The sequence below is a fragment of the Balaenoptera musculus genome, chromosome 2, assembly GCF_009873245.2.
Source record: "Balaenoptera musculus isolate JJ_BM4_2016_0621 chromosome 2, mBalMus1.pri.v3, whole genome shotgun sequence".
Classification (NCBI taxonomy): domain Eukaryota; kingdom Metazoa; phylum Chordata; class Mammalia; order Artiodactyla; family Balaenopteridae; genus Balaenoptera; species Balaenoptera musculus.
Genome location: NC_045786.1, coordinates 67,169,121 through 67,184,534, shown reverse-complemented (window position 1 = coordinate 67,184,534; position 15,414 = coordinate 67,169,121). Strand labels below are relative to the sequence as shown.

Below are 15,414 nucleotides of genomic sequence, written 5' to 3'. Positions count from 1 at the left end.
GGGTGGGCTGGGTCAGTGTTCCTGGGAGCCTAGCTCGCTCACTTCTGCCTGGACTCAGCCCAGGGGGTGCTGGAAAAGGCTTTATAATTTGGAGATGAAGACTGCTCTGTTCTTTACTTGGCTAGAGAAGCCAAGGCCAGCCCGGATCAGCCATAGCTGCCTCCTCGGGGGGACCCATGCCAGAAACGCCGTGACCTACATGGTCTGCTTTCAGTGGCTTCCAGTACACTGCAGTCACTGTTCAGACTGGGCCACTGAGGCCAGAGAGGGACGTCACGTCCCTAAGGTTGCACAGCAGGGTCAGCAGAGCTTGCCTCTGGGAATTCCCCAGTACCTTTCGGCCCTGACACGTTGCCAGACCACTTTGCAGGCTTGGAGTGCACTTGGATTTCTTAGGTGGTGGTGGTTGTTTTTTTTTTTTAAGGTTTCCAAAGCAACATAGCTCACATTTTAGTGACCACATTGTTTAGAATATAGCTTATCTCACTGGAATGTCAAGCATCGAGCAAAGCCAGAGCCGGATGTGGCTGACGTGGCTGAAGCCAGCCTCAGGGGCACTGGCCGCAGGCCATGGTCGCTCCTGCCCCATCACACCACTTTCACCATTAAGTAGTGTGGACCCTGGCAAGAGAAGGAGGGGCAAGGACACTTTGCCCCTTTGGGATGGAGGTCAGGACAAGAACAGGATCTTTTCAGTTCATATAACCAAAATTATTATAATTTCTGTTAACACCATTTACTGAGTGCTTGACGTGTGTCCCGCTCTCCACTGGAATTATCTCAGTCCATCCACAGACAGCGCCTGGTGATAAAGGAGATTCTCCACTCTGGTGACCCGGGGGAGATGCGGACACTGAAACTCAGAGTTTAACTGGTTTGCTCGGCAGCACACAGCTGGTCTGTGTGTGAGCGGAGGGTGGACGATGGTCCATCTGGCCTTGAAGCTTGTGCTCGATGACCTGGTCAAACATCTAGGGCAGTGGTTTTCAACCGGGGCCTATTTTGCCCCGTGGAAGACTTCTTGCCATGTCTGGAGGCATTTCTTACTGTCACAGCTGGGAGGGCGAGATGGATGTGTGCCGCCGGCATCTAGTGGGTAGAGGCCAGGGATGCTGTGCACATCCTAGAGTGCACAGAACCCTCTCCCCGCAAAGACAGAATTATCTGGCCCCAAATCTCAATAGTGCCGAGGTTGAGAAACCTGATCTAGGTGTCCTGACCCTCTAGCTGACTCTTCCTGGGTGTGTGGAGTGCAGGGATGTCACCGGGCTGCAGCTCCTCCCGTGTGTGCTGACCTTCTTTTTACCCTTAGACGGGATCATGGGCGTAGACCCCAGAAGGAGATCAGGGCCACTTTGCCCTGCAGGGGGCCCCCAGGCCCCTCCTGGAACAGCTTCTGATATTTTCTCTCCTGGGCTTTACGCACTTTCAGAGGTCTGGTGAGCTGAGCAGAGGTTCTCGTGGGTTCTCGCTCTGGGAGGTTGCCCGGCGGGCGGTGAGCAGGGGTCTCGGGCCAGGGCTGAGACCTGGCAGGGCGAGCCCTTCCCATCACTCTCACTGGCTCCCACAAAGACACGCCCTGAGTGACCAGGCGGCTCCACGTATATGTAAGAGCCAGAGCAAGTGACTCAGGCTGGAGGTCTGAGACGGAGGAATGAGAGCAGCAGAATCCCTGATTCGCCAGCAGATGGTGGGATTCAAGTCGGCAGAGAGCAGGATGTGGCCCAGGGAGCAGTGCAGAGCAGAGAAGCAGCTGGAAGGGCTGGCTGGAGTGCTGGGGAGTCCTGTCAGAGGCGTGGCACTGCTGCAAGTGAGGAATGACGAGGGCCCGGCCCAGGGCCAAGAGGATGGACCCTAAGGTGGGAGATGACACACAGACAGGCAGGAGGAGGGCAGGTGTGGAGCCTGGGACAGCTGGAGGTGACAGGAGGCGTAGGGAATCACGGGAAAGGTGATGTGGAGGCACGTGAGGGGAAACCTCTATTTCAGGGGTTCCCACCTCTTCTGAGAACCGCCCCCTCACAGGATGGCAGTTTGCTCTGAGGAGCCCTTGACCGAGACACAGACTGACAACTAGGATAAATTCAGAGCTTCTTTTAGGTGAGTTTGTGTCTTAGTCACCCCGACAGATGGCATCTGGATACATTTGGAAGACAGTTTCCGTAATAAGAGGCAGGGACCCAGTTCACTCTGTAGACGGTGCCTAGTGCCTGGTGCCTGTGCGGTTGTAGACGCGACCCCCTGGGCCGCACCAGCCTTGTCATTTCACAGGCTTGGACGCTGCCGCCCGACAGGCTAGGAGTTTGCCCACGACCAGGCAGAGCCAGAAGCTGCACGCCCTTCTGGGGGGCAGAGATCAGCATGGGTTACTTTGGGGACCTTGGGAGAGAGGTAGATGGTGTGGCCAGACCGCAGTGGGCACTCCTGGCCTGTCCGGTGCGTTTAGGCAGGTGCTTGTTGGTCTCAGGGCCTTTTGGGTTTGACCCAGCACCTCCTTGAATACTGCTTCAACCCAAGGCCAGGCCAGGCGGGGCAGGGCCTTTGTGAGCTCAAACTAAATAAAAAGTGCCAAGGCCAGTGGAATGCTTCTCCCAACACCTGAGGATTTTGTCCCACTGGATCCTGCGAGTTTCACACAGTAAAAGGGTGGGGGGGATTATAATGCCCTGAGAGGTGGGGAAACAGGCTTCCAGAGCATCTAGGGGACCCCATCCAGGAGCACAGGGGCTGGGGAGCCCCCTGACCCAGCGGCCCGGCCTGTCTCCCCAGACCTGCAGCCCGTCACCTACTGCGAGCCGGCCTTCTGGTGTTCCATCTCCTACTACGAGCTCAACCAGCGTGTCGGGGAGACGTTCCACGCCTCGCAGCCGTCCATGACAGTGGATGGCTTCACCGATCCCTCCAACTCAGAGCGCTTCTGCCTGGGGTTGCTCTCCAATGTCAACAGGAACGCGGCCGTGGAGCTGACGCGGAGGCATATCGGTAAGGGGCGGCCGCGTTCCCCCCGTGACACCACCCCGTGCCCCAGCCCAGCACAGCCCCTGCCAGAACCCACCAGCCACCACTGTGCGCCTCCCCCGTGCCCGTCCCCCAAGCTCTGTCTTGCCTTGTTTAGGGGCCAGACAGGTAGAGTTCCGGTTGCTTGATCGTTCCCACTCAGAGACCATTTCTGAAAATTTGAAAGCCACAGAGGAAGACACTTGACTTTCTTGAGAAAGGCAACTGTGCAATTCTCTTAATAAAAATACCCTTGAAGTACTGATAGGTGGACAAGTATATAGTCTATTTTGGAGGAATGATATTCTGTTTGTTCACTTCATATATGATGGTTCTAGGAACTTAGAAGAGGTGGAGAGACCAGCATTGCCCGCTGCCGGGACACCACTGCTGCTAACACTCTCTCCTGACACCCAGCACGTGGTGAAAGATCACTTAGTTTAGGGAGGGTGAAGCCATGCTGTGTGTCACTTGGTTTGCTCATAAAATTATCATGCTGAAGATGTTCACAGCTTTGCGATCCAGAGTCCTAGAAGGGCCATAGAGATGGTGTAGAGATGGTGGGTATCCTCAGACACTGTTCAGTGCACGCAGGGTGGCCGAGGGGTTCCAGAGTAAACTCAGGAGCTGGGCAGGGCAGCAGGGGTCTGGGCCCATGTGAACCAGAGCACCTCTGCTCTTGTTTGTATTATATCTTGCGCCTTCACAGAAGATTTCATTTGGAGAGAGGGTTTTACAGTCAAGAAAAGTTTGGAAGCCATGGGCCTGCGCCAGTGTGCTCATTTCCCAGGGAATAATAACCTGATGCCCAGGGAGGGGCAGAGCCCTGCAGAGGCCACACAGCAAGTGTGTAACACAGTGACAAAGAGCCCCCTGCTGCCCCTGAGCCTGCGTCCTTCCCAGACAGCCTCCTACTTGTTTTCTTTTAAAAAGATCCTCGGTGGTATACACGGGTGTTTACTTACTCACTTTATACTTTTCTACATTTAAATATAACATTTCAAAAATTACCCAGACATTTTTGTTCTTTGGGTCTGGGTCTTCCCACCTCCACCTCCCGCTCTTGACTGACATAACTCCAGGGCGCCTCCTAGTGGCCCCTGAATCTGTCAGCACCCTGGTGTCTGTGAGCCGCCAAGTCCTGTAGCACTGAGCCAGGAAGAACTGGGGAGTGGCAGGGCCGGGGACAGTGGTGGGACGAGGAGGCAGGCCTGCAGCCGGTCACCTGGTTTCCATCCCACTCCACGTTGCGCCTGTGAAAGCTGGCTCCATTCCCCGGCCCTCTGGGCCTCGGCCCCCAGGAGTGGGAACAAAGACCTTCCAGGCAGAAGAAGAGAACATCCCCTGGCTGAGCAGAGACTCGTTGTCAGAGGGTTTATGTAACTGCTTGAATTGCAGAGCCAATTTAAAAATAATTTCTGTCCATCTGGAGTGGATTTAAGAGATGAAGGAAAAGTAAATGATATAAAGCTATGGAATGTTTTAGAAAAATGCGTCGAGGGGAGAAAGGTACAGGGAGCGGCACTAATTAAGCCATCCTTGCAGTGAAGGGCTCCTGGGGTATCTGCTGCCTCAGGAGGAGCTCTGCAGGCTGACTAAATGAGTTTCTGAATCTTGGAGGGGGAAGGGACCTAGTAGTAGTAGCAGCAGCAACTACTGCTCACCAGGCACTTGCTGTGTGTCTTACAGCAGCTCCATGAGGTAGGTATTATTGTTGCCCCCATCTTACAGATGAAGAAACTGAGGCTCAGCGGCTGAGTAACTTGGCCGAGGCCCATGGCGGGTCATTGGCAGAGGCTGCTGTTAAGACTTACCCATGCTCTTTCCTCTTGTCGTCTGCCTCCCCAGCTTTGGCAACCTAGTATCACCCACCACTTCCCTGTGTGGTTTAGACTTGAGCTCTGGGCCCTGTTTGCCTGGTGACCCTGGCAGGGAACCAGTCACTTGGAACATCGGCTGCAGTTCTGCCTCCTTTGGTAGCCTCAGCTGGTGCCAGGACCACTCTGACCCGAATCTCTCTAGGGCGAGGCGTGCGGCTGTACTACATTGGAGGCGAGGTCTTCGCAGAGTGCCTCAGCGACAGTGCCATCTTTGTCCAGTCTCCCAACTGTAACCAGCGCTACGGCTGGCACCCAGCCACCGTCTGCAAGATCCCACCAGGTAACACCACCGACATACCCACCCTTTCCCTGAGGTCCTCTCCTCTGCGGCACATGCCTGGGATGCTGGAAAGGTTTCTTCTCTCTTACCTTTTCTCCTCATTGGTGTTTGCATTGACAATCTGGAGATGCTTCCCTTGGGTTTTCTCTCTGCCTTGCTGTCTTACTGTGACCTCCCCGAACCTTCGGGGAGCAGACGCAGCATCTGACAGATCCGCCTTTGATCTGTGGGTACCTGCTTATTGCCTGTGTGCATAGATGCTAAGATAGTATGCCTGCTTCCTTCCTTCCTTCCTTGTCTTCCTCCCTCCCTTCCTTCCTAAAGCCATGCCAGATGCTGTAGGGGGATGGAGGGGTGCAGGAAGCCCTCCTGCTGTCCCCACAGACCTTACCCATCAGCTGAGTGTACAAGGCAAAGACACAAATGCGTTTAATACAAGGGAGGGTGCTACGCACCATGCAAGCAGCACAGGTAACGTGCTCTTGGATCCAAGGGGAAAAACACATTTAACTGTTAGGATCGATCAGGAAAGGCTTCATGGAGGAGAAGGCATTTGGGCTTGGAGCGATAGGTAAGCATTAGGCATAGGGTGATGGTGGGGCGGGGACCGTGAGGGCATTCCAGGCAGAGGGAACGATACGGGCGAAGGCCCAGAGGTGATGGAGGGCAGGGCACACGTAGGCTGCACTCTGCCTGCAGTGGAAGCCGTTTAAACGACAGTCGGGAGACATGTTTAGAAAACATGATGGGACCAGGCCATGGAAGGACATGAGAAAGTTTTGCTTTTATTCAGGGGGACTGTTGAGGGTTTTCTGAGTAGGGCTACGAATCCCACCTGTACTCCAAGGGGTGGCAGGCTCACCCCAGAGGGTGGCTTGGACAGGGCCAGGCCTGGGTAGATGACCAGGCAGGTGGCTGATCTCATCCAAGGCCTCTTTATTTAGAAAGCTGAGGCAGGAAGCCCCCGCTGAAGCCCACTTCTCCCAGGGCACGCAGCCGCAGAGTGTGGACTATGCCCGGTGGGTAGAGTGTGTGGCTCAGTCCATTGCCTGCGGCATGTGTGTGGCATGTCTTCCTGCTCACTAAGTAGCAGGTGATGGTGGAGCGGTGGGTCATGGGCTGGATCCACTTAAGAATGCAAAGCGTTTGAGATGCTCGCGGTGCTCTCCATTTCTGGAACGTCGTGTGGTTGCGTTTACAGAGCACACGGCTGTCTTGGGGCTCACTTAGTCCTCACCAGTTATTCTAGCTCTTCGGGCGAGGAGGCATGCTGAGGAGACAAGTTCAGAGAGGTCAGGCTACCTGCAAAGGACACACAGCTAGTAAGTGGCCGAGCCAGGATGAGCCTAGGGCTGTGTGCTCCTCTGCTGCTTGCTGGGCGGGGGACCGGAACCCACCTTGGGCCCTGCTTCACCCCTCTTCCCCTCAGAGAAAATGAGAAGAGGAAGTCCAGATGCACACTTGGCTTTCTGCCCATGCCCCGGCCCCGCCCTCTCCCTCTCTCTGGTTCGGGCAGAGCTGGCTGCGGTGCTGGATGTTATCTCATGGAATGTCAGAGCTGGGGAGGCCTCTGAGGCCAGCCTCTCCTTTCACAAGGGAGACACAGGCTTAGAAGAGAAAGTGACCAGCCCAGAGTCACGCAGCAAGCCAAGGGGCACAGTGGTGGCCCGTTAGTGTCATCTCAGCTCACCTTTTGGGCATTTTCGGCATGTGCTTTTTTTTGTCTTTTATTTTTCTGATTGACACATTCCTGGCACTCAGGCGGTAGGACTTCGAACAAGAGATTTACTGTAAACTTTATGTGTGCCTGTCTCTGGTTTTATGCCTGGAGTAGGTACACACCTTCACTTTGCCGAGAATGTCACCCCACCCCAGCCTCGTGCCCAGAGGCCAAGGTGTGGCCCAGATCTCTCGCTCCCTCCTGGCCCGGGCAGAGGTGGATTTGTTGGAGGAGCCCAGGTGGAAGGTGCCCAGGACCCTCTGCCGAGCTCCTGTTGGCACGGCAGGCCGGGTAGCCTCTCAGCTGGCCCGTCTCTCTGATGCTCCCTCCATCAAAGGGCAAGGACTCCTGTTCCCCAGGAGGTCGGCCATACCTGCACACCACGTGGGCCTTCAGGCTCGTGACCCTGCCTCTGTTCCCTGGAGTCCTGCCTTGGCCCCTTCGCCCAGGGCAGGGCCCACCTCTCCCAACCGTTTCCCTTGTTCCTGGGCTCACTTTACTGTCTTCCTCAGCCTTCCCACAGCTCTGGGAACTGGAGCTTATGGGCCACTGTTTAACTCTCCCCCCTCACCTGTGTCAGCTGCATCTCCCCATCAAGGCGGTGATGGCTTCAGGGGCAGGGACCACATGGGCCCACCCCCAGTGTGGTGCAGAGCGTGGAATCTGTAGCTAATATGGGAACACCGGTCCTGGTGACCCGGGGGGGGGGGGGGGCGGGGGCTTTAGCCAGGAGAGGAGCTCCGGACAAGTGCACTCTTTGTCCCCACGAGCACTGTTTTTGTTCTGTTGGCAGGATGCAACCTGAAGATCTTCAACAACCAGGAGTTTGCCGCCCTCCTGGCTCAGTCTGTCAACCAGGGCTTCGAGGCCGTGTACCAGCTGACCCGGATGTGCACCATCCGCATGAGCTTCGTCAAGGGCTGGGGAGCCGAGTACAGGTCGGGGTTGGGGTGCCTGTCCCTGGGATGCGGGGACTGCAGGTGGCTCAGAACACAGAGCAAGGGCTCCCCAGAGATGAGCTAGGCTGGCCCTTTCCCCATAGAGCAGAGGGACCAGGGATACGAGCGGGGCCAAGTCCCATTAGACAAGAGCTGAGCAGTGCTCGCCCAGTGCTTCAGTTTCTCAGGACCTGGGAGCATTCCATCCTCACCACAACCCTGGGTGGGGACGCCGGCATTGTCCCCGTTGTACGGATGAGGGAACGAAGGCCCAGGGAGGGAAAGCGACTTGCCTGGAGTTGCATCATTTGTGGAAAAGCTGAGCCTAGGACTGTGTCCTCTTGGCGTCTTCCTCGTTCGTTTTGGGCAGATGGTTTTAGGACGACCCTCTCCGGGGAGTTAAGTCTTCATCTCACTGTTCCTTCTCTCCTCTGTGGCTCCACCTCTGACCTGGGGACCCTGAGGATCTAGGATATTAAAACTGAGAAGCAGGGAAGGGAGAGGAGGAGATTTGGGTAGTCAAAGGAACAAAATTTACTTGCTCAGAAATGATTTTTTCAGAATTTCACATACTGGTTTAAACATGGCACTGGTCAGGGGTGTCCCTGGTTTGCTCTGTCGAATCTCTCGGGCCACTCTGCTGTGGGCTTAGAGAAGCTCTTTCCTTCCACACCTGGACAGGAGTTTCCCCTAGAGGCAGGTCTGTGTGCCCAGCCCCGACTCTGCGGCAGACACAGAGGTGCCCACACGTCAGCTGGACCCAGCGCCTTGCAAGTTACTCTCCCCTTCTCTCCATTTTTCCAGATGTTTGGAATCCATTTTGTTTTGCAGTCATTCTGCACCCAGGCCAAACCCATTTCAGTATTGGCTCTGGGCCACCATTTATAATGAAATCCAGATGAGCATGACTTATGGAAAGTCAGATTCTCATTAGAGGATTTCGGTCCATAAAATCCTCCTCTTTCATTTACCGTACTCTAGCTGCTGTTCTCCGTGTCTGCCCCACAGTGCCAGGGAACACAGCACCTTGGTCTCTGGGGTCTCTCTCAAATCTGGGATGAATGACCAGTTGAGCTATTTGAGTGGTCAGCCGTCGGGGAACTTACAACCCAGTTATAATGGCCTGAGATTAGCCCAGGCCCAAAGGCCCAGCCCAAGGGACATTTCAGCTCACCTTTTGGCCTTGGCTGAATCATTTAGGGAGCAAGAGTTGAAAGGTTAGAAAATTAATCTTGTTTTTAGTTGGGGAAAGGGAAATATTTAAAGATGGACCCAGTGGAAAAGAGCCAGAGGGAGGTCCATGTGTTCCTGTTAGCACTCAGACTGCAGTCCAGAGGGCTACACTCAGGCACCCAGGTCAGGCAGGCACGCCAGGGCGGAGTCTGCAAGCCCATTTCTAACCCTCCACTCGGGAGAAGCGCAGGCCAAGCAAGGAGGGTGGTGACCTCGGGCCAGCGGCTCTTGACCTGGCGCGGCACTGCAGTCCTCCAGCTTCAAGTGTTTGGGAAGAGGCCCCTGCTGGCAGAAGCCTTTCCCTGGGGGCACTGTGTCACCGTGCAGGACATGCTGCCGGCACACCCAGCCCTGTGCAGCCCACCACGTCACTGCCACCCGGCAGCACCACAGAGCAACCGAACTGGTGGTGCGGCCCCTTCCCAGAACAGTCTCGCCCTCCTCCTGCCTCCTGGGCCAAGGAGAGTAAGGTTTCACCCCTTCCTGTGAGGTGGCTGAAAGCAGGGCCCAGGCCTCTCACCTCCAGCTGGCACCAGCGCCTCCGGCCTCAGCAGATAGCCTTTGCTCAGTGGAGGCCTTTGGGAGCTTGCCTGCAAGCTGCGTCATCAACCAGCCCGAATTTAGACAAAGTGCTTTGGGGAAAAGAAACGTGTGGTGCGCCTTGGTTTTTTCCAGTAATTGTTCCATGGCTCACTCTGCTCGTAAGATTTTCCAAAATAAGGCCATAGATGGGAATTGTATCAGCACATTGGGGACCGACAGCATGTGGACTCTGTCGGCGCTTTGTAAGAAACACCCCTCAATCAGGCAGACGCACGTCATCGCGGCCTGCTGGGGGTGGGTGGGGGCTGAGGGCAGGAGACCTGTAGGTGCCCTCCCAGGACAGGGGGGCCAGAGAGACCTCTGCTCTGGCTGAGGTTCTCCATCAGGAGCCCATCAAGGCAACCGGGGGGGCCTCTGGGGTACCCTGGAATTTGCCTTACATGTTTCTCTTAAGGGGGCCACCTCCTTCCCTGGTGCAGGAGAACCTGATTTACTCAAAGCCCTTCCTGCTTGGAGTTTGGCCCGGCAGTTTCAGCAAGTTTAGTGGCACCTCCTCCAGGACAGGGTCTAGCAAGGCAGTCCGTATCTCTGGCTCTGGGAAGAAGCCTGTCACCAAAGCAGGAAAAGGCATTCTGACATGTCAGTGTGTGCTTCTGGACATTCTTAACATCCCCCAACCCACCCCTTTCCCAATGTCTTGCAGGAGACAGACCGTGACCAGCACCCCCTGCTGGATCGAGCTGCACCTGAATGGGCCTTTGCAGTGGCTTGACAAGGTCCTCACCCAGATGGGCTCCCCAAGCATCCGCTGCTCCAGTGTGTCTTAGAGACATTGGGTGTGAAGGGGGAGGGCGGGGAGGGTGGGCTTGGGGAAAATGGCCATGTAGGAGGTGGAGAAATCAGAACTCAAATCACTGTTGTCAAAGAAGAAGAAATTTTTCTCCCTCAACCAAAGTGGCACCAGCCTGTTTTACAGAACATGAAAGCAAACCCAGAGATGGATTTTTATGAACAGCCGTGTCTGCTGAACACATTTGCCCTTTGGCCCTGGTGTGAAGGGCAAGAAATGGCTTCTGCTCTGGTGGCTTGAGCAAACAGGTAGTATTTTACCACCTGCCCCCTCCCCCAGCCCCCTTTTCTTTTAATGACAGCAAACTGAGATGTCACTGCCCAACAGGAAACGGCCCTGTGGTCAGGACTGAGTGCGGAATTCGCCGTGGGCGCTCTAGAGGCAGGGAGAAGCCGGCAGGCAGGGGTATGAGCGCACCTCGGGCCCAGCCCTCCTCTTCCAGTGAGCATTCCTGAACCCCAGCAGCGGCAGACCTTGCACCCTTGGGGGCTGAACTGACTTGGGGTGGGGAGGGGTCTTGTCTGTCTCCACCCCCCGGGGAGCATACTGATTGGTGTGAGCGAGTGTGTCCAGAACCGAGCACACAGGGACCGGTGGGAAAAGGTGGTGACACCTCTTCTTTAAAAACACTCTTAAAGTTGTCTGCATTTTCAGCAGTTGGAAGGATCTGTTGAGGCTCAGCACGTAGGAAATGTATAGTTTGTAGCATCACGTTAATCTCAAAGAGATTTGAATTATGTGACGTGTTCCTGGGAAGCAGGAGGCAGTTGTCCGTGATGGTGTTCAGGCCGAGGCAGCACCACCACGGTGCGTGGGTCTCCGGTCACCTGTAAGAGCTCGCTCCGCTTTCTCACGCGTTCGGCTATATTGGCTGATGTAGTCAGTTGCGTTAATTAAATGAACTTTATCGTATGCTCTTTTAAACCTTTGTTTTATATTTAAAAAAAAAACAAACCCTGGGTTGGCACGTTGATTGGGAAACCAGAGGGGGACCCAGCAACTTCTCCCCCGAAGTTAAGCTTTTCCAGGTTTTGTTGAGAAGACACCTGCCAGCACTTTTGGAAGCTAAAATTAACAGAAGCAAATTCACCAGGAGGGAAAGATCTCTCAGGCCAACACAAAAGCAAATGAAAGGGCTATTAAAAATTTTTTTTACACCTTTGAAAATTGCAGGTTTGGTGCAAAGAGGTCTGTCATCTTTCCCCTGGGATATGAGATTATCTAGCTCACAGTAGAGGATCATCAGCGACAACTCTAGCAGTTATAATGTGTAGTAAGTACTGCTCCCAGTGGCAATTAGTGAGAAAACTACTATAAGTTATTTCAACTGGAAAAAAAAAAAAGAGCCCTCTTCTACTGGCCTTTTGCAGAATACAGCAGACGGAATTGCCACTTGCAATTGGTACTTTATACTTTGCTGCTGTTTTTGTATGAAATGACTTATCCCATATTTTTGCATGGATTTCTACCAGGAAAAATAAAGGGATTTCCTATGGAAGTCCTGTCTTAATTGCAGGTGAAGGGAAGAAAGTGTACACTTTTGGCAGGTATAAACCTCAAATGTGATGACATTTCTGATGCTATGTGGAGATGTTGGGGGCTTCCTGGGTGCCTCACTTGCAGGATCCTAGGCCTCTGAAGCTCCAGCCCTGAAGTTTCCAGGTAGGAGAGCTGCTTGCCAAGCCTACAGAGGACACAGGGAGAGACAAGAGTACCTTGCCAGACCTGGACTGGTTTTCGCGCAGGACTGTTGACACAGAGCCGGAGACAGTGTGTCGTCCCTCACTCCACCTGAGGGGGCCAGATACTGCAAGTCTGACGTTCGTGCCTGGTATGAAATGATGGTGGACTGCTTCTTTTAGATACAGGAAATCATCTGAACCTCCTGGATGTGTGTTCCTGCTCCCGGTCAGGTCTGAGACTCATGGTATGACTTCTTATTCCATTTTGGCCTCGGCTGAAGCCATCGTGGTGCCCCCTCTAAAAGCCACGGGGAGCAGTCTCTGAGGGCCCGCGTTCTCCACCTGCTAACGTGACCTCCTATGAGGGCTTCCTACGGCGCACAGCTGTCCCCCAGGTACTTGGGAACTGGCTTCAGGTACAGCCCAATTTGGGTGATCTTGTTGGTCACATCTGGCTGCATTTGGATGGTGTCTTAGAACCCTCAGTGCTCAAAGCTAAAGGCTACTTCTAGGAGGCATGAAGTTTTAATTTTGTGTTTTTCCGAAAGCTACTTACTTGGCCCTTTTTCTTTATAGACTAGACTGCTGGAGGAGGATGAGTGAGGAAAAAGTGGGGAAGCCCACCTTCAGCACCATTGAAAAGAAATTTGGTTGTACCCAGAAGTTAGGATCTGGTTTCATTCCCACCATAGAGGCTGCGTAGGTGGCTTTGAGGCACGTGTATTAGTAGTGTCCTTCAAGTCATAAAAATAGTTTTAAAATCCTATTGCCTGAAGGCATTTATACATTGAACAACTTAAAGGACAGCTGAAAGGGGCAGCAGGAAATCAGGGCAGTTCTGGGGGGGTGACGGTAGCTGCTGGAGACCCTTTTCAGTGCCGTTGTCCAGGCTGCACAACGTGCCTTGTTCCCCTGCCGCGGGCTCCCCGCCAGGCCACCTTCACCTTGCGGCTTGTGCTGACGCTAACCTGAGAGTAGCTATAGCGCGGGGCCCTAGATCCTGGCCTCAGCACCTCCCTCAGGAGCCAACTTGTATTCCCTTTCCTCTCCTCCCACTCCCTCCCCCCTCCTAACTTTATTTAGTACTTGGAGCCTTCCAGCACAAGTAGGTAGCCGCCCCAGCGGTTCGGGTTACAGGCCTGTGCTGGCCAGTCTTCTCTGCTGGCCACCTTCCTGGCAGGCTGCAGATCTGACATTCTGAGACAAGCCCAGAGTCAGGAGCGGGGACTTGGACTCTTAGGAAGAACAGACATGAGGGCAAGGCTGCTGGCAGACTTTTCCATTGTCCTTATGTTGTCTGTGCTGTATTTTTTTATTTACCATGGTGATTATTTTTTTAAATCATTGTTAATGTATTGGAATGAGCTGTAGCACGTATCTTGTGCTTAGTTTGTTTTTCTCCATCTCCCTCTGGCTTCCTAGAGTTTGGACGTATTCCAGGGCTAAATGCTTTTACTCACACCGCAGAAAAAGGCTTTCTTTAAGTAACGTGTGCATGTCATGCATGTATGTGAGTAGCTTGGGGAGACGGCAGATATCTGATTTCATTCTCAGCCCCAAGCTGCCATTTCTGAGGCTCCGTGAGGGTCTCTGCGGGGCGAGAGCTCACATTAGGCCACTCTCTGTAGTCCTTAAAAGGAGAAGGGAGGGACAGGAATCTGCAGACTGCTCAGGGGACTGTTTACCAAGGGGGTTACCAGTAGCAAGAGAGGGCATGAATTTGGTTCTGGGCCCTGTGTCTTACTGTGTGACTAAGTGGCAGAGTTGGGAGTTTTTCCCAAATCTACATCTTTGCTAGAAGGAAACCTCAACACAGCTAAGTTGTACCATTTTTCTTTGTGTGGCATAGACGTTCCCTTCTAGAACCCCTTCAAGTAACAGTCTTTCAGGAGTATCAGCCACTCCACAAGTGAGTGGGAAATTAGAAAAATGTATGGATCAAAAATGAAGATGAGGCATCTCTGATGGAAGGGTGGGGAAATGACTTGCTCTACAGGCAACCTTTCAGAAACACAGCTATCACATGCAAAAACTCGTGTATTGTGTAAACTGGATTGAGAAATTCTCTCAAGTGATCCTGTAATTTTTTTTTTTATGCTAAAGTAATGTACACTCGAGCATTCTGGTGTTTTTATATTTATGTAATAATTTCTTAAAACCATTCAAGACAGATAACTATTTAATTTTTTGAAGAAAGTTGGAAAAGGCTCTCCTCCCAAGGACAGTGGCTGGGAAGAGAGGGGGCACAGCCAGTTCCAAACGCTGGTAGAGGGTGCAGTGGCTTTTGGGCTCAGCACCTGGAATGACCGACCCAGGCTGGCTCCCCACGTGGCAGCATGGGACACAGGCAGCTCGGAGTCGAATACAGGCCCTTACGTGGGGGCCTCTGAACCAAGCCCCTCTCCCTTTCTAGGGGTGAGAACTGTACAGAGGGATGGAGCCATCCCTCATTCACCCTCAGTGCTGCTGTTGCAACTAGGCTGGACTCCTGTTTGGGTGGGGAAGAAGAACGCGGAGGATGTTGATTACCTTCCCTTCTCAGCCAGCCTGACCTTTTTAATACCTTTGTAAAAAGCATGTATGTATTTATAGTGTTTTAGATTTTTCTAACTTTTATCTTAAGAGCAGAGCACCTGTTTAAGCATTGTACCCCTATTGTTAAAGAACTGTGCCCTCTCTCTCCTTCTCTCTCCCCTGTAAGTGCCCTTCTAATAAACTTTTCATTGAAAAGCTGCTGGGCCAGAAGCTCGCTCTCATTCTCGCTGCCACGTCTGGGTGCAGAGGAGAGGTTAAAGGGCCCCGGGGGCTTCAGAGAAAAGTGTCTCCAAGCCCAAGTGCACTCTGACCAAGGATGTGCCAGGTCCCATTCTGCCACAGCCCCGCTGCCCTCATTCACTCACCGAGGGCAACACGCGGTGCCAGCCAGTCCTGCAGGGATAGCGGGAGGCTCCGGGTCAGGCACGTGAAGGTGTCAAGTCTCCCAGTTGGCACGTCTCCCAGCGCCGCACAAGTCCCAGCGACGCTGTCTCTGTGTTGTTACTTCCCGTTCGTTTCCCTTGTATTTGAGAGCCTTTGGCAAGTGAGTGGACGCCACCGGATTAATCTTGCCACAAGCAATGGAGGTAGGTTTCAGGTTCCGAAAGAAGTAGGTTTCCACACACTCCAGCTCACATGACTTAGCTCCTGTGAAAATCCATTTTAAATTCCAAACGCCCAAGGAGAGAGAGACTTCAAAATTGTTTTCCATGGCTGACTCTTACACTGACCCCAGCTGATGTGGATTAAGAAACA

The 15,414-nt window shown here is 53.5% G+C and overlaps 2 protein-coding genes across 8 annotated transcripts in view; one reads left to right on the top strand and one right to left on the bottom strand.

Moving 5' to 3' along the window:
• The window catches only part of SMAD3 (SMAD family member 3), a 116,808-nt gene extending 105,455 nt beyond the window's left edge, over nt 1–11,353 (top strand). Inside the window, exons 6-9 of one of the 2 annotated variants that reach the window (XM_036843590.1) lie at nt 2,749–2,982; nt 5,020–5,157; nt 7,671–7,815; nt 10,295–11,353. In XM_036843590.1, the coding sequence (XP_036699485.1) occupies nt 2,749–2,982; nt 5,020–5,157; nt 7,671–7,815; nt 10,295–10,418 (641 nt within the window). In that variant the 3' untranslated portion in view covers nt 10,419–11,353. The remainder of the gene's footprint in view (nt 1–2,748; nt 2,983–5,019; nt 5,158–7,670; nt 7,816–10,294) is intronic. The other variant, XM_036843591.1, reaches the window with a different exon arrangement.
• A 3,128-nt stretch (nt 11,354–14,481) lies between these two features.
• Nucleotides 14,482–15,414, bottom strand: part of AAGAB (alpha and gamma adaptin binding protein) — an 87,993-nt gene continuing 87,060 nt past the window's right edge. For all 6 annotated transcript variants that reach the window (XM_036843593.1, XM_036843592.1, XM_036843595.1 and 3 more), the window contains one exon: nt 14,482–15,306. The gene's annotated coding sequence lies outside the window, so the exon portion shown is untranslated. The remainder of the gene's footprint in view (nt 15,307–15,414) is intronic.